The 18,297-nt window shown below is 43.9% G+C and overlaps 1 protein-coding gene across 1 annotated transcript in view; it reads right to left on the bottom strand.

Moving 5' to 3' along the window:
- Window positions 1–18,297, bottom strand: part of LOC125512571 — an 81,221-nt gene that overhangs the window by 43,661 nt on the left and 19,263 nt on the right. The window contains exons 16-29 of the mRNA XM_048677665.1: window positions 15,335–15,430; window positions 15,142–15,209; window positions 14,050–14,152; window positions 13,762–13,974; window positions 12,588–12,815; window positions 12,379–12,488; window positions 11,359–11,455; window positions 9,002–9,100; window positions 8,771–8,911; window positions 8,064–8,129; window positions 5,931–6,407; window positions 5,030–5,350; window positions 4,670–4,801; window positions 25–138 (exon numbers count right to left, since the gene is read on the bottom strand). Of these exons, the coding sequence (XP_048533622.1) occupies window positions 25–138; window positions 4,670–4,801; window positions 5,030–5,350; window positions 5,931–6,407; window positions 8,064–8,129; window positions 8,771–8,911; window positions 9,002–9,100; window positions 11,359–11,455; window positions 12,379–12,488; window positions 12,588–12,815; window positions 13,762–13,974; window positions 14,050–14,152; window positions 15,142–15,209; window positions 15,335–15,430 (2,265 nt within the window). The remainder of the gene's footprint in view (window positions 1–24; window positions 139–4,669; window positions 4,802–5,029; window positions 5,351–5,930; window positions 6,408–8,063; window positions 8,130–8,770; window positions 8,912–9,001; window positions 9,101–11,358; window positions 11,456–12,378; window positions 12,489–12,587; window positions 12,816–13,761; window positions 13,975–14,049; window positions 14,153–15,141; window positions 15,210–15,334; window positions 15,431–18,297) is intronic.

Raw genomic sequence — 18,297 nt, 5'->3', positions numbered from 1 at the left:
CCAACTTGGCTTAGTGATGTATACCTCCTGGACAAACCGATAAAGAAAGACAATACGGACGGCAGAAAGCTGCCCAGTCAGACTGTAATTATGACCTTCATAGTCATCATCGTCGGCACTATAAGACTGGAAGGCAAACTGCAAAAGAATGGAAAGAAAAATTACTCTACTGCTTCAGCTGCCAGAAACAAATGTATTATCGAACTTCAAGTATATGTGGCAATCATAACCATTTCAAAGTTGCACATTTGATTAAAAGGTAATTCGAGCCACATAACAGAGAACTATTTACCATACTGTTATTAACAGATGTCACAACACCACCACCAACAACAACAACAACAACAATGAAGCCTTTTGTCCCAAGCAAGTTGGGTTAGGCTAGGTGTTAGGATCGTGGGTTGGAGCGCATAGCCATGGCCTGAAGGTGCCTGAGGACCGATGAAAATCCACCGGGCAGGTGTCTTGCCGGTGTTGAGGGGGTAACAGAGGAGGAAAAGAATAGCTTGGGGAAAAAGACTTGACTTTATTGATTGCTTGGGTTCCTCGTACAGGCCTCCTCTCAGAGTCCAACTTCTATTTCTCTTCCTAAAGACCTTCCTACTACAAATTGATACCTCCCATCAGGGAATCAATCCTGCAAGGAAGTAACCCGTACTGCTGCTCCTACTTGGCCGTAGCCTATCCTGCTACAGGCTGGGGCTTACGCCTGCTATAGTGGATACCCCACGTAACCCTAGAGATGAAACCCAACAGAAAACTGTGAGAACCCAAAAAGAAGAGAGTACAGGTAAACTGATGAGGAACAATAGATGAGGAACATAAAAATATAATCATATGTCAAATCTGTTTGGCTACTTCTAGATACTTCTGCTGTGGTCTAGTATTTCTTTTCTTTTCTTTATCCTACCTACTGTTTTCTAGAGTCTTCTAGTTGTGAGTAGCTATGAGTAGAATGGTGAACCTTAAATAATGTTTCTAGAGTATTCCAGCTATAAGTAGAAGTATGTGAAGGCTTCCCAAAGCCCTATAAATAGAGGTCCTCACCTCTACTTTGTACCCAGACTATGTACCCCTACCTATAATAGAACTTGTTGTTCTTATCTAAGATCTTGGAGTAGATCTTGTGCCCTAGGAGTTCTGGATTGAACTCTTGCTGCCCTATCAGCCTACATTCGCCTCTAGAGCGATATCTAGCGCAGCACGTTGAAGCTGTTCCTTCAACACTTGTGCTGTACACATTGTAGCAGCAAGGTGGAGTTGCTCCTCCACAACCTTTGTGCTGCTTGAGAGGTTTGTGAGGATGAGAAAGACAACTAAGAGCATCTCCACCCGCGCCCCCAACAGCCCCCCCCCAGGCCACTTTTTCGGCGCCGGCGCCAAAAAAACGCCCCAGTCGCGCCCCCAGGACGCCGAAAAACGCCGGTTCGGCCCTTTTTTCCGCCCGGCGGTCACAGGCCGAACCCGGCGCACTGGGGGGCAGTTGGGGGCTCCGGCGCAAGGGAAAAGCGCGGCTGGCCAACGCCGTCAGGGGAAAAGTCAAGGTTTTCTTCCCCGACTCGCCTCCCACCCCCGCGCCCTCGGCCGCCAGTAGCTATATCCCAGCGCCGCCCGCCGCCTTTCACCACTAGATAGCCATTCCATGCCGGAAAAATAGCAAAGCTTCGCCGCGGCAGCCCCTCCAACAGCAGCTGGGCGTTTCCGGCCGCCGTTTCCGACCACAGAGGGGCAGTTTAGCAGCGGGTACACGCCCACCGGGCGCAAGGTGTTCGGCGATTTGCCTGCCTCGGCGATGGACTCCGATGACGAGGAAGCGCTCGCCGCACTGCTGGAGGAGGAAGCCGAGGCCGACGTCCAGGAAGAAGAGCATCTCATGGTGCTCGCCGCCCTCGCCCAGCTGCTGGCGAGCAATGAAAAGCCGCGGCGAGGTGGCTTGGCGCCGGGGCGGGTGAAAGCAAAGAACCGGCATCGTCTCGAAGGCTACTGCATGCTCTACTCCGACTACTTCGCCGATGCTCCACTTCACGGCGAGAAAACATTTCGGCGCCGTTATCGGATGAGCCGAAAGCTCTTCCTCAGGATTGTGAATTCCATCCGGGAGTTCGACAACTACTTCAAGTGCAAGATGGATTGCACCGGCGCCCTTGGATTCACCTCCATCCAGAAGTGCACGACAGCGATGAGGATGCTTGCATACGGAGCTCCCGGTGATTCACTCGACGACTATGGGCGCATGGTCGAGTCCACCAGCATAGAGTGTTTCTACAAGTTCTGTCAGGCAGTGGTGGCAGTGTTTGGACCGCAATACTTGAGAACACCCAATGCGGAAGACACTGCTCGGATACTAGCACAGAATGCAGCAAGAGGATTTCCTGGGATGCTTGGAAGCATCGACTACATGCATTGGAAATGGAAGAATTGCCCATTTGCTTGGCAGGGGATGTACAAAGGCGCCAAAGGCGGTTGCAGTGTGGTACTTGAGGCAGTGGCCACACAGGACCTCTGGATTTGGCACTCCTTCTTTGGTATGCCAGGAACTCACAATGACATCAACGTGCTGCAGTGCTCTCCTGTCTTTGCCAAGCTTGTTGAAGGTCATTCTCCTCCGATGAACTTCGAGATCAATGGGCGGCACTACAACAAGGGGTACTATCTAGCTGATGGCATCTATCCGAGATGGTCGACATTTGTGAAGACGATCTCAAACCCTGTGCCAGGAGGCAAGAACGCCTGGTTTGCGAAGGTTCAGGAGGCTTGCAGGAAGGATGTCGAGTGGGCATTTGGTGTGCTCCAATCTCGATTTGCTGTTGTCCGGTACCCCGCTCAGACCTGGTCGAAAGATCAAATGTGGGAGATTATGACTTGTTGTGTCATCTTACACAACATGATCATCGAGAGCGAGCAAGAAGACCCAGTGTTTGACACTGAACCATACTACAGGCAGGGTCCTCTAGCCGAAGTTGATCACCAGCTACCGGCAACCTGGATTGCCTATCTCAGTATGCATCAGGAGATCCGAGACCCACAGGTGCATCATCAACTGCAGCAAGATCTGATAGAGCATCTATGGAGGCTCAAGGGCGACGCCGGGCGCGACGTGTGATGAAATATGAGTTTTTATTTGTTGAACTATATAATTTGTATTGAACTATTTGTTGTTGTACTACTTTGTTAAAGTATTTGATATTTCTGTGATGAAATATGTGATAAAAAAATTGATGTGCATAATTGAACGCCGAACAACGGCGAACCACGCCGAATATGGGCCTATTGTCGCCCATATGGGCCCTTTATTCGCCGAAATGGGGCTGAAAAGTGGGCCAATATCGGCACCTGGGGGCGACGACTAGGCGCGAAACCGCCCCCAGCGCCGATTGTATCGCCGGCTCGCCCCCAGGGGCGATTTTTATGCGTCCTGGGGGGACGAACGGCTGGAGATGCTCTAAGGCTCCATATCCTCATACCGAAGGCTCATCTAGGAACCAACCTAATAGAGTGGAAGAAAAGGCCACTCCACCAAAGACAAAACAGCCCATCCCGAAACAAACTAGAGGCAAGGGTAAGGCAAATGAAGGCCCAAAGTGCTATAAATGTGGTAAAGAGGGACACATATCCAGCGGTTGCCCACTAAGGAAATTTGTTAACACGACTATCCATGATGGTGAAAGCGATGAGGAAGAATACGAATGTGAAGATGTAGACGGACAAGAGGTTTGTCAAGAAGAAGGTGAAGAAGTGGTATGTGTGATCCAGCGTCTCCTATGTTCCACACCACAACTCGATGACACAGAATGGAAGAAAATATTTGAGAGCAAATGCATGGTGAATGGCAAGGTATGCAAACTAGTGATTGATAGTTGCAGCTGCGAGAATCTTATCTCCCAGAAGTTGGTGGACCATTTAAAGCTTGAAACCCATGATCATCCAAATCCCTACACTATTGGATGGATCAAGAAAGGAGTTAATATGAGGATCACCAAACAATGCAACCTGCCACTTTCTTTGGGTAAGCATTATCGCTCAAATGTGTTGTGTGATGTGGTTGACATGGATGCCAGCCATGTTCTTCTTGGGAGGCCTTGGCAATTTGATGTGGATACTACACACAAGGGCAAGGAAAATTCTTACTCTTTCATTCGGAACAAGAGAAAGATCATTATCTTACCAAACAAAACCGAAGGTAATACCTCTAAGGAGGAGGGGAAAACTATGTTATCTTACCAAACAAAACCGAAGGTAATTCCATCTTTTATAAGCTTGCAGATGAAAATGACAAATGATCTTAGCATTTGGGTTGCATCTCAGTGAAAATGCAGGAAATAGAGTGCTAACCTAACTATGCTTAACATAAACCTAGGCGCTTCCATAATCTAATAGAAACTATGACTCGAGTTTTTCAGGCGGCGAACACAACATATTGAGCTTTGATACTGGCAACCATGCTAGAATCTTGTTTGTAAGTAAAATATGTAACACATGGCCACACTGTACTTCAGGATTGAAGAGAAGACTGTTACTCTGCTAATCTGGTACTCCCACTGTTCCATATTAACTGTCGCCGATTTAGTACAAAGTCAGAAAATTAATATGGAAGGAGTACCCCATTCAGGGATGAACATTTATCGCCAAGCCATGAAAATGACTGGACATGTACATCAATATATATTACCTTTATAAGCGACTCAACACCTGGTTTCCGTATATCACAAAGCCAACCCCACCGATGATCTGGCCCGAGGGACATGTCACAAAATCTCATATTACCAAGCATACCATCAATAGAAAATGAGCCCGGGTGAACCTGACAATTAAAGAAATGTGTAAATGAAATAACAGTCAAGTATGAAATCTAAGAATGTCCCCTGTTCCTGTTCTCGTGGATGGTCATCTCAAGGAATATTTTTGGTTTTTGTATTAATCTAGCATCCTATAAACAGCACCAGCCATCGAAAACATTCTAAATAGCATGCCGAGATATATAGAAGATAAATAAATAATATCCTTCGGCCCTATACTACCTTCAACTCACCTTCAGGTCAAACAGAAATTTCTCCTGCACAAACATCGCAAGCTGAGAACCATCTTCCTTGTTAAGAAACATAGATACCCGATCCACATCCATTTTGATGTTGAAAATAGTTCGACGTTTTCCATAACCTAACAGTCCTTTAACAACAGTACGGCCAGTGTGTTCCTTCCCAGTGGGTATTGCACTGTGTGTTGCACCTGCCATGTCAGGGTCACTCTTTGGCACAGAATTAACCATGCTGACATCAACTCCAAACTCGATAAGAGCAACAAGTGTGGGTCTGTTACAGTAGAACTCCAGTGCAGACATACGGATACTCATCTGTAATGAGCAAAACATGTAAACAACAAGCTTTAGTGGAAGGGAAGGTACTGACAGCCAAGGATTAAACAGAAAGAGGATACCCAAGCATACGTCCCAGACCCTGCCTGTTACTAGTTACCAACTGGCAACCTGTTTAAAGTCTCCCAAATATAGCTAGCATATATATTTTCTGTGCTCTACAATCTATTTACCATGGTGAAAAGGTAATCTATTACCATAGTGAAAAGGTAATTCACTTTACACAATACAACCTGCCCTTATTAGCTTCGCAATCATTGTCTAAAAATAAATTAGCTTGGCAATATTCCTGCCATTAGCTTGAACATATATTGAACAGTAACTATATTCTCAGAATTTCAACTTGAAAATTCAAAATTGAATTAAGAATTGTTTAGACCGATAATCTTTTCTGGGGCAAGACGATTAATCTGACTGAAAAGTCAAATTAAAATTGGAACTTTATGGACCAATATTCTTTTACCAGGCAAAACTGGTACCCTGCTTACAGCACCATTGGAATAATAAGAAGACAAATACACGAAGATGTCTTTTGTAAAGCACAGAAATAACCAATTACCTGTGAATCTATACCATCATAAAGGCAAGAGTCTGGAGTCCTACTCAAAAATGTAAGAACAACAAAATCAGTGACATTGTTGTCTTGTGCCTCATAGAAAATTTCAGTAGGTTTCAAATTTTGCTGATCGCCATCAAAGCATAAAGTGTACTCATTCAGATCAGACATTGAGTTTGATGGAATGTCATGATCAGGGAGATTGAAACTTTGGTCAGAAGTAAAATCTGTCAATGCATCCATGAATGAATCTTCCTCCACAGAGAAGGATTTGGGGTGATCCTCCATGTCAGGTTTAAAAGAACCTTCAGGCGGCAAATCTTCATTTTTCTTAGGAAAGGACTCCAAATCTTCATTGATAACAGAACATACTAAATACTTTGTAGACATTGAAAGACGACCATGTAGCTCATCTTTTATCTTCAATGAATGCAGCTTTGTTTTCACACTTAGACCACGAGAAGATTGAACAACATTAACCTACAAAAGTAACTAAACAATAAGTATTGGAGCTGGGGACAAAATGAAGATGGAAACTTGTAAATCATAATGTGCAACAATTGCTGAACCATAAAAATATGAAGCACAAACAGATCAGCAATGCCAAGATGAGTGGACAGAAAACAGGTGTACACTTTCGGGTACTGTGTTTTGCAGTGGTATATTTTAGATGTCTCCCGTCTCAAAAAGTTCACCTGGAACAGGTTTATAACTTCAATATCACTTCCTCTCTGAACTGAAAGGGGAGTACTGCAATGTTTCAAAACAATGGATACAGCGACAGTACTCCAGTTTTTCTACCAGACACTATTAAGTGCTATTGTGTTCTCTAACCTTTGACAATAGGAAATATATTTTTGCCAACACAAACAACGTATAGTTTTTCTAGTAATGGTTCCATTTTACTCCCTTGAACATTCATCAAAGTGCAATTAACCGATTTCTTGTAAGCAGCGGTCCCAACCAGCATAATAAGAAGAGGCTGGTAAAGTATGAGAGATTAACTCATAGTTACCGGACTCGCCGGGAGAGGCCTCGAACTCCGATCTAGATCGAACAAATCAGATCGGAGTTCGAATTCGCTCTGTTTGATCTGGATTCGCTGCCCGATTCGTCGAACTCTAATCGAACCAGAAAATGGATTTGGTGGCTAGAGGTGGTGGCTGGCGAGCGGCGACTGGATGGCAGAATAAACGCGGTGGGTGGCGCGACAGATGGTCGCAAAAACCAGGCAGCAGGCTGGTTGTTGTCGCGCAACAGCAGCCCCTCCTTGCTGCAGATGCACGTATGGAGGATGAGCAGGAGAAAGAACGACCAAGGATATGCTAAAGCCCATGAGGCTGCAGCTCTGGATTATTAGGTTAGAAGGAGGTCATCAGAGGCAGCTGAAGCAGCAGGTCATGGCCTCGTACGCCTGTTTGGGCTGGACCAACCAACATTTTTATCTACTTTCCATTTATTATCGATCTAGGATCTTCGATGGCTATTTGCATGCGAACCTTACAGTAAGCTATGCAAAACCGGAGAGAGCAAGTTCATGAACCAGATCTCCAATTCGTGAATCAGAGATGTATATACCCCATATCGAACCCGATTCGTATGACGTAGAGAATTCAAACCGCAAACTCGAATTGTGAACCGAACGAATCGCAGATCAGGTAACTATGGATTAACTTCGACAAAAATGGCTGTTTCTCAGCGATAGATACATCGACTCTGATATCCAAGAATATATAAAAAGAATGCACAATCTACACCTTGCTGGCCAATAGCAATAACAAAATATGTTTTATGCACGTGATTGACATAAAATTTACACATCAAAGTAAGAATGCTGCATACTACTCCCTCTGTCCCAAAATATAAGAATGTTTTTAACACTACACTAGTGTCAAAAACGTTCTTATATTATGGGACGGAGGAAGTAACTCTTTGTTTCGCAATATAGGTTGATTTTAAAAGGAACTGTTGCTTTACAATGTGTGTCTGAAAATCAACAATATTGTTACAACATTTCCCTAGTTATCGTTTGTCAGTGTTGTTAAGCTTGGACAGAACAGACGGAGTAGATTAAAGATGCACAGTTCTAGTTTTGCCTTTGTTTCTTAATGCAAGACTAAGACTGAAGCAAAATACCTTTCCCCCATTCCCAAGGAGCTCTAACATTAGAAGCTCTTCTGGATCTCTGTTCTTTCTGTTCAACTGCAAGAATGGCATTTATCAAATTAACCCTAAATAGTAACTACATCAGTGCACCAGAACAAACACAGCTGAATTAACACGATGTGAATCTGCAGTCGTGGCCATTAGTGGCGCACATATAAAGTCAAAAATAGCAGCTACACATAGACGTGAATAGTCAGCATTTTTTACTCCCTCCCTATCTTCTTGGTCTTCTCATCTACGAACTGGTGTCTCTATAGAGACCCAACTATCCTTCTCCCATCCACATAATGATCTGAGCACTAACCACACCCATAACACAAAAATCTTCAACATGCCTAATCTAGACTCTTGGCTTTTCCTTTTTAATATATACCTCTTTCTGAGAATGGACACTTGCGGGCTTGTGGCACCACTCTGGTTCTGGCTTCACTCCTTTATACAGCTCTATCTAGAGCCTCGTACCCCCCCCCCCCCCCCCCTTTCTCCCCCCCCCCCCCCCCCCCCCCCCCCTCCTTTTCCTCCACGGTACAGCCTCAGCCTCAGCTGTGTGCTGCCCTCTGAGTAAATATATTCCCTTTCACAACAAAATTTTACTTGTTGGAGCCTCCACCAGAGTTGTTTCCACTAAAAAACGACACCCATTTCACATTAAGGTGGCAAAAGGATGAAAAGTTTACCTTTCCATAGAGTGAAAGCTTTGTTTCAATTACAGAGCCATTCACAAGGAGATCCACTGACCCCAAACTGCTAAGCCTTGGAGTGCTTGTTTCTGGAGCAGAACTGAAAGGATCTCCTAATATGTTCAGCTCAGGAGGTGCCTACAACAAGCAAAGAGGAGGAATAACATAAGATAAACCAAGTACAAACCTCATGTTATGTCAAAATTTATTAAGTAATGAAAGGCCTACGGAAGCTCGATATGTTGCTTGGACAAGCACTTTCATCCAATTGGCCTTCTCTATTTCATTATGAAATTCAACTATCAGTGTGCTGGTTGATTCTAGTGCCTGCAAATGGAATAATGCTCAGATGAAAAGAGAACAGGAACTGGAAAAATACATTAAGGCAACAGTCTTAACAAATAATGGAATATCTATACCAATACAAAAAGACCCAAAGTGGCAGATCCAACAAATCTCAGCCATGAAACAGTGTCAATTCAACGACCTATATTGCTCCAATGGCGACGCTCAACATGTTCAGCGTGCAATTAATAACATACGAAATATAGACTATCCAAGTAATTAACACGTAAATTGATATCCTGCCTAATATTAACATGCAATTGATTTTCTGTCCAATATCAATGTGCAGTTAATTTTCTAACTGATATCAAGGTGCATTGCACGTACGCTTTTACTAGTAGGGTAGTAAAAGCACTTAGAGCATCTACAGCCAGACCCCTCAAACCCTCCCTAAACGTCCGGGCAAACAGCCCAATCACCGATCGGTCACAAAATGGCCACCCAACCGGATCGCCCATACCCAGCCCAAACGTCCAGGCCCCCCCCCCCCCCCTCCCCAAACCCAGCCCATATGTGAAACGAATATGGGGACGCCCAGGCACGTCAGGCTGATGGGCAGGCCCGCGAAAAAACCCGTCGGTCCGCCACTTCTCTAGCTTCCTCCGATTTTGTGAGAACGCATTCATGTCGCCACCCCGGCTCACCGCCCGAGAGCCCAAGGGTCAGTTCTTTTGGGCGGCTTAAAAAATCTGTCTCTCCGCAGCTTAAAAAATAAGCCGCCTCCTAAATTTGTGGAGACTTCTAAATTAGTTATTCGTAACTAGTTTAGAAGCTCCAATAAATAAAAGAGGCAGCTTATGAAAAAAAACTGGGGAGGATGCGGCTTATTTTTTAAGCTGCCAAAAGAAGTGGCCGAAATCCGGCTATTTAAGCCGGACTGCGAGGGAAACCCTAGCCGCCCCCATTTCGCTCCTCCCTTTCGTCTATACCAACACCACTCCCCCCGTCTGCTTCCCCTTCCACTCTGACCTCGTCGTCGCCATGGTCCAGAAGAAAATAACCTACTCCAAGATGCTCACGCCCGAGCACCAGCAGAGATCGCCGCCAAGATGCACTTAAATTGCGCTGGAGCAGGAGGATGTACCGGAGGATGAGGAAATGATGGGAGGAGGCGAAGGAGGAGTCGGACGACATGGAGGAGGCAGAGTACGCGCCGGGCATGGAGGTTGAGCCCGGTGGCTTTGCCATGGAGGAGGCATCCACCAGCGCTATCCGCGGGCACGTGGTCAGATCTGCCCAGTCCTGTTGTAGATGCTCTTAGTAACTAATATTAAACATGTTCTGAAACTACTGTCTTCATCACTTAAAACGCAAATGCTTAAGCTATAGATACCAGTTGCTTAATCTGTCAAATACTCTCTCCAATCCAAATTAATTTTAGTTCTAAATTCGTCCTAAGTCAAACTTATCTATGATTGACCAAGTCTATAGAAAAATGTGCTAATATCTATAACATCAAATACGTATAGTATGAAAACATATTTTATGGTGAATCTAGTGAAACTTATTTGGTGTTGTAGATGTTGATAGGTGTTCTTTGGACCTGGTCAATATGATTCAAACTCATTAGAACAGAATTCCATCCCTATTCCAATTTTATTCACCTATGAAGCTAGATACCTACTAGAATGAAGATTGGAAAGTCATGGAAGTCATCAATGCAAGCGAAAGAAGGAAAGAGGTAAAGGCCGAAGATTGGAAGAAGGGAGGATTTATGTCATGATACCATAAATAAATATTTGGGCTATCCGTCGTTCATCGGATTGAGACGAGAAAGCAAATGCAAGGCATTCAATAAGGTAAGCTAGGGTAGGCAGAGAGGCTTCAATAAGGTAAGCTAGGGCTGGCATAGAAGGATAGAAAAGAAATAGAAAGAATCGAATACAAAACCATTGATTTCATGTCATCTTATTAGTGAATATGTGCTAATGTCCTGTTTATGATTAAAAAATACAAAATTCTATAAGATTCTTACTGATGGCTCTACTCTTGTTTTGTTAGGACAAGCCTTTGACCTAACCGGCTGTTATAGAACATATTACAATATCAAAGCAAATTATAGAGTATTTTGTTTTGTTACAGAGCCTTAAACATTTGCTCTTTTTCTGTTGCAACTACAAGCTGTTTCTTAGTCAAGAAAATACAAGCTGTTTCAGAATTCCCATGATAGTCTAACAATCATATGTAGTAACAGAAAAGTCCGCAAAGTTAAAGAACGGCGAGAAGGCTAAATAGATTACCTTCTGTATATCTGCACCTCTAGAACACACAGCAATACTGTAGAGAGACCCACCAACACTAGCTGATGGCACGTCAAATACTTGCCGGCTTGCCATGCTGCAATATCAAATATTTTACCCATGTAAATAATAAAAAGGTGAAAATGTTCCTGAAAAAATAATAAGGGTGCTATTTTGAGCAACAATGCCATTATAGGACCAAAAGCTTACATTTATAATATTATCTTCTAACTTTACCAAAACAAAATTGGAGAAAAATACTAAAATCGAGGAAATACAATCCTGCCTGCCTCTACAATTCCTTCGGAACTTCTCTTAAAATCTCATTCCACTTAAGAAGTACTCCCTCCGCTCGTAAATATAAGTCTTTCTAGACATTTCAAATGGACTACAACATACGGATGTATGTAGACATATTTTAGAGTGTAGATTCAATCATTTTGCTCCGTATATAGTCCCTTGTTGAAATCTCTAAAAATACTTATATTTGGGAACGGAGGGAGTACAACAACAATACAATATTTGCTACTCATTTATCGGAAAGGCCAACACCAACAAATACACATCCATTCTACTATGCTAAAAATATACGGAATATCATGCATTTGTTTGTCAGTGTGAGGACAAACTAGGAAAAGATATTACGCAGCTACAACACCTTTGGTAATTTTGGGATAATTCTGACTCCAAGATATACAGATACATCCCAGATAATACAACATGACATATTTTAGAGTGTAGACATATTTTAGAGTGTACATACAACATACGGATGTATGTAGACATATTTTAGAGTGTAGATTCACTCATTTTGCTCCGTATGTAGTCCCTTGTTGAAATCTCTAAAAATACTTATATTTGGGAATGGAGGGAGTACAACAACAATACAATATTTGCTACTCATTTATCGGAAAGGCCAACACCAACAAATACACATCCATTCTACTATGCTAAAAATATACGGAATATCATGCATTTGTTTGTCAGTGTGAGGACAAACTAGGAAAAGATATTACGCACCTACAACACCTTTGGTAATTTTGGGATAATTCTGACTCCAAGATATACAGATACATCCCAGATAATACAACATGACAGGTATGCCACTCAGCTAGTGAATAGCCAAGACCCTTTTCATCACCAAAAAATAAACAAAAGCCATGTTAATTGAGTGAATAAATCCATTGTAGCAGAACACTGAACTAAAACAGAAAGGGGTAACTTCATACCCTCCAAACCAAAGTTCTAGCATCACCAGTTAGATCAGCAGGATGCCAAGGCGCCAGATTACCATTTTCATAGCTGCTCGATTCTTCATTATTGTTCCCCTTCAACTGGTAAACCACACCAAGCAGCTCGACAATTTTGCAGTACCTTTTTGGTGAGAAGTGGATATCCAGATTGGGTACTTGAAAAGAAACACGGGTCGATGGATAACTCGGATGTGGAACTTTGATCTTCATGCATACAGAATTCATCAGGGAATGCATTTATATTAGCTTCATAGAAAATTAGTGAATGACTAAAGACTGCATTAATATTGGAACAGCCATGTACACCTAAATATCAAGAAAGTCTCTACACGTGTCACAAGAAAACGAATGAATGAGGTAGAAATTGGTAATGGGACAAAGGACACACTCCTTAGCTGCATCACGCCCAAATCCAGGGAAGGTGCGGTAGGACTTGTAAGGTCTTGTGGGGACGGATCTTCTCTTTTATAATAGTTTATTTCTTGCCAAGGAAATATAGATGTTCCTAGTCCCACATATAGAGCTGCCCCTAGCAAACTCAATCTAAACTAACATAATTTTAGCAAACCACCTAATTTATTTATTGCGAACAAATCAACTAACTTCTGAAAAGCGAGCTAAGATAACTTTGCTTATCTAAGCCATAGCCCAATGTTGGTGCGCAAGGTTTCCTGTACCCCCATTTGAGTGCATGATACCTGTTGTCTAGCAGCGCTTCTTGGCAAATATCTTTTTAAGTACCCAAAGAATTCATTGCCGCCATCTTCAATTTGAAAAGCAAGTAATAGGTTTAGTCCGGCAATTACTCGCATTACTCATGTAACCACCACTTAACGAGGGCAAATGGGTGTTTACAAAGTTATGTCATCTCTAATGTACCACCTAAACAAACTTCATAAACTCAGTTGTCAGTTTCAATAAACTCATCTACAAATTCTAAGACAATCTGATGAAAGAACCGCAGTGCGTTAACAAAAGATAGCTCCATTTAAATAGAATAAAGAAATCATGTCATTCGCCACCTACATTGGTTCCCACATTTCAAGTCAACAGATCATTAATTGGGACAGCGTAAGATTGAAAAAACTGGAATTATTGGGTCTACCAAATTGTTAACTACTCAAAACAAAAGGACTGACATCTATGTTACCTGGTCAATTATCACTGACATTCCGCAGCGATCAAGAAGAGAACAGAACTGATTAGCATCAGCAGTAGGACCTGGGAGCACACTGTGAGACAGATTTTCTGGTGCGGAATATATGCCTTCAGCTACATCACAAACAAGAAAAGCAGCCATATCCCTGCCGGCAATATAAAAGCGTGAATACAAACTCTGTCTTTCTTCATCCCGTGTTCCATCCTACAATTCAACATAACAGTTCATAAAAACCAGCAGAAGAGTGTGCTATATTCAAGTACTGAAGCTCAAACTTACTCTTGTATGCAATGTAAAATGACCAAGATCCAGGACAAATTGCTCACTGCCGATTAAGGGAATCCTGACTTTCGGTGCATCCAAATCGATCTCAAGTCCAAATCTAGAAATATCACAGGAAATGATGAGCAAAAGATAAAAAAGAATAACAAATTTAGGTGCCCCCTCCTTTCCCTCGCAAGCCACACAAGTCGTCGCCCTCACATCGCCCCATGCACCTAGACCAAACCACATACTCCGCTCGGTGGCTCTCGCATGGCCCATGCACTCTGATGGATTATGGTAATTACTATGATTGATCCATCCTTGGCCACGCTTGACCAATCTGAGAGCTGGGAGCTGTTCATCTATTGGAGAGACCAAACTGCAGGGTCAATTCCCCCCTTCTGCTCTCTTCTCCTCACCGAATTGACGCGAGAACTGAGTTCTATATTAAAATTCCGTCCTCGTACAAGTATTTGCCACCTCCATGGACTGCCGAGCTCCGCCAGCTCGGGCGCGTCCTCGGTGCCGATGTCCACGGCATCGTTTTTAAGGCGTCCCGCCTTGGACGCTTAGGCTGCAAAGCGCTCTGGCAGCGCCTTGCAATTATGCCCGCTTTAGGCACTGAGGTGCCGCCTAGGCGTCAAGGCGCTTGGGCGTCGCTTAGGCGTCAGGGCGGTGGATGCTTGCTTTCGGTCGCCTTACCGCCTTAAAAACATTGGCCTCGCCACCGAGCTACGCCACCTCCTCGCCCTGCCTCATCAATGGACCGGAGGGTGGACAATGAGCCCTGCCTCACTGTACTGTCCAAAGATGCCCCTACCGCGCTCAATTTTTCACCTCCAACCACACTCGGGAACATGCGAGAACTCCAGGGATTTCTAGGAAGACGACGGGAAAAGATATGTTGCATGCATGCAGTTACTCGTACGCGAGGATAGAGAGATGAGCGAAAAGATTTGGGGTAGTTTGGGGAGAAAGGGTGGTAAACCGCAGCATGCGCCCTTATCCAACGGAAGTAACACAAAAAAGATAAACCTTAAGCATAGGAACGGAGGGAGTATTATAATGTAATTACGACTGAGCACGGCAACAAGGCAACACATGTACCTGCTCTGCTCTTCCAGTACCATCTGAAGCTGCTCCTGAGCCCTACGTGTAACCTGCTCTAATTTAATCTGCAGTTCAAAAGGTTGAAGCAATCGTTACAACTTCACCTACCACTATATCCAAATAGTAAGGAGAAAACATCTAACAAAATATTACTACTGCATAACTGGGTCACAAGGACATATGAACTTACTTGCAGAGCGGTGGCTGTCTCCATTGCCACTGTTGGGCTGACAGCATTGCTCCGTTTGATGAACTCCAGAAACCGTTCGTAACTCCCCTTCAAAACCTACCAAACAATTGAAATTCGATCGGGTTACAAATCAAAGGCAAATCAACAGCCAGAAAGAAAGCAGGGCTTTCAAACAACTACCAGCCACAAAGTCCAGAAATAACTTTTTTTTTCTCCAAAACACAAGAGAGCTCCATATCATTGCATTAAGAATAACTGTAGAAGAACAACCCCACACACTAACACAGACAGCACCAAATTACATATGAGCCAGCAACAACAACGACAACCAAAGCTACTAAACTAAGACAGTTGACAGTAGGGATGTAAACGGCGTCCCGTTTAAGCCTGTTTAAGTCCAATTATCGGTCTAACAGTTCAAAAAAGATTTTTTTTTCTGAGGAAAATGAACAATCGAGCTAACCAAACGGTCCTGCGGTGCCTTTTATTGCGCCATTTACATCCCTAGTTGACAGCAACCTCAGCCTGCACCAACTTCTGGGCTCTCCCTGGAGAAGACAGCTGCTCAAGACATGTTCAATGAACTCCTCCTTGTCGATCGCATAGTAGACAAGAGCTCGGGTGAGATAAACCCCTACGAGCAAGTCTGTCCACAGTCCAAGTGCCTATTAGTCCTATGCCACCTATTATGTCCTCAAATACCTACGTACAATCATTTCGGTGCTGCCATTCTACCACATGTTACCACTTGATATCCCTCTTTGACTCATCACGGCATCGGCAAATGCGGCAAAGCATATTTCTTGTAACGCACAACAACAATCTATGGCGGGCACTGTCAGGAACCGAGTCGGTCTACTGAACTAAACGCAAGAATTGCAGAGTTTAAGAGTAAATCGAAGCAAACTTGCTAGAGTTTCGAGATGAGAAGTGCTGTAGCACGCCACGGCGGCTAGGGTTACAACCCAATTAACAAAACATTAGCCCAAATGAAAGAGGAAAGGGGCTTTATAGCCATTACAGCAAAGGAGCATGTGAAAAGCAAAACAGAAAAGGAAGAGTGGTTGCCGGACGTTGAACAGCGAGGCGGCAACTTCCGAGAGGCGTCCGATGCGAGATCAAGGGCTGAGAGCGAATCACACTTGGCGAACCGGTAAATTGACAGGAAAGCCGTTGGATTCGAGATGAACGACCAGCACTGGATCTGAAACGCAGAAACAGGTGTACTGTCAACTTCTTCAGGTAAATTCAGCTTATGGCCTGACAGGCACTGCCTGGTCACTTGGGCCAAAAGGGGGTCTTGGCATCCTAGGGTTGCATTTGTTTGACCTTAGCTTATGTTTTTGCCCCTAGAAATAGAAGCACCAACAAACACCCAAAAGCTGATAGTCGCTACCAAACTGGAAGCACTGGATGCACCCCCTATCAGCAGACCACCCCTGTTGTTGGAAATATAATTACAGGGAAACTAACACTGGATATATATATAAATCCCAAACCACAAATCTCTCCTCTCCCCAGCCTCACTCCTCACTCTCCATTCTCCATCCATCGGACAACACAAGGAGACGGGAACTAGGGTTTCCACACACAGCTAGTAAATAACACATAATTTCGTGAGCATTCAAATAAAATTTCAGCTCTTTTCGACAAGGCACGAAGGAAGGCGAAAGGGACATCTATAATATGGCCAAGATCCGAGAGAGGAAGACGAGGGATATTAGGCAAGTCAAATGCATCAAGGACAGAGAAGACCAACTCCTAGTGAAGGACGAGGAGATTAAGCATAGATGGCGGGAGTACTTCGACAAGCTGTTCAATGGGGAGAATGAGAGTTCTACCATTGAACTGGACGACTCCTTTGATGAGACCAACATGCGTTTTGTGCGGCGAATCCAGGAGTCTGAAGTCAAGGAGGCTTTAAAAAGGATGAAAGGACGCAAGGCGATGGGCCCTGATTGTATCCCCATTGAGGTGTGGAAAGGCCTCGGGGACATAGCGATAGTATGGCTAACCAAGATTTTCAACCTCATTTTTCGGGCAAACAAGATGCCAAAAGAATGGAGACGGAGCATATTAGTACCAATCTTCAAGAACAAGGGGGATGTGCAGAGTTGTACTGATTACCGTGGAATTAAGCTGATGAGCCATACAATGAAGCTATGGGAGAGAGTCATTGAGCACCGCTTAAGAAGAATGACAAGCGTGACCAAAAATCAGTTTGGTTTCATGCCTGGGAGGTCGACCATGGAAGCCATTTTCTTAGTACGACAACTTATGGAAAGATATAGGGAGCAAAAGGACTTGCATATGGTGTTCATTGACTTGGAGAAGGCCTATGATAAGATACCGCGGAATATCATGTGGTGGGCCTTGGAGAAACACAAAGTCCCAGCAAAGTACATTACCCTCATCAAGGACATGTACGATAATGTTGTGACAAGTGTTCGAACAAGTGATGTTGATCAGGGGTCAGGTTTGAGCCCTTATCTTTTTGCCTTGGTGATGGATGAGGTCACAAGGGATATACAAGGAGATACCCCATGGTGTATGCTCTTTGCGGATGATGTGGTGCTAGTTGACGACAGTTGGACGGGGGTAAATAGGAAGTTCGAGTTATGGAGACAAACCTTGGAATCGAAAGGGTTTAGGCTTAGTAGAACTAAAACCGAGTACATGATGTGTTCAGTACTACTAGGTGTGAGGAGGAGGTTAGCCTTGATGGGCAGGTGGTGCCTCAGAAGGACACCTTACGATATTTGGGGTCAATACTGCAGGAGGATGGGGATATTGATGAAGATGTGAACCATCGAATCAAAGCCGGATGGATGAAGTGGCACCAAGCTTCTAGCATTCTCTGTGACAAGAGACTGCCACAAAAGCTAAGGCCTCCTTTGGTTCGGAGGAATTTCATAGGAATCCTAGAGGATAGGATTCTTATAGGATTTTTTCCTTTAGAGCCC

Source organism: Triticum urartu, chromosome 6 (assembly GCF_003073215.2).
Source record: "Triticum urartu cultivar G1812 chromosome 6, Tu2.1, whole genome shotgun sequence".
NCBI lineage: Eukaryota > Viridiplantae > Streptophyta > Magnoliopsida > Poales > Poaceae > Triticum > Triticum urartu.
Note: the sequence above shows the minus strand (reverse complement) of the source record. Positions and strands in the feature narration are given on the sequence as shown.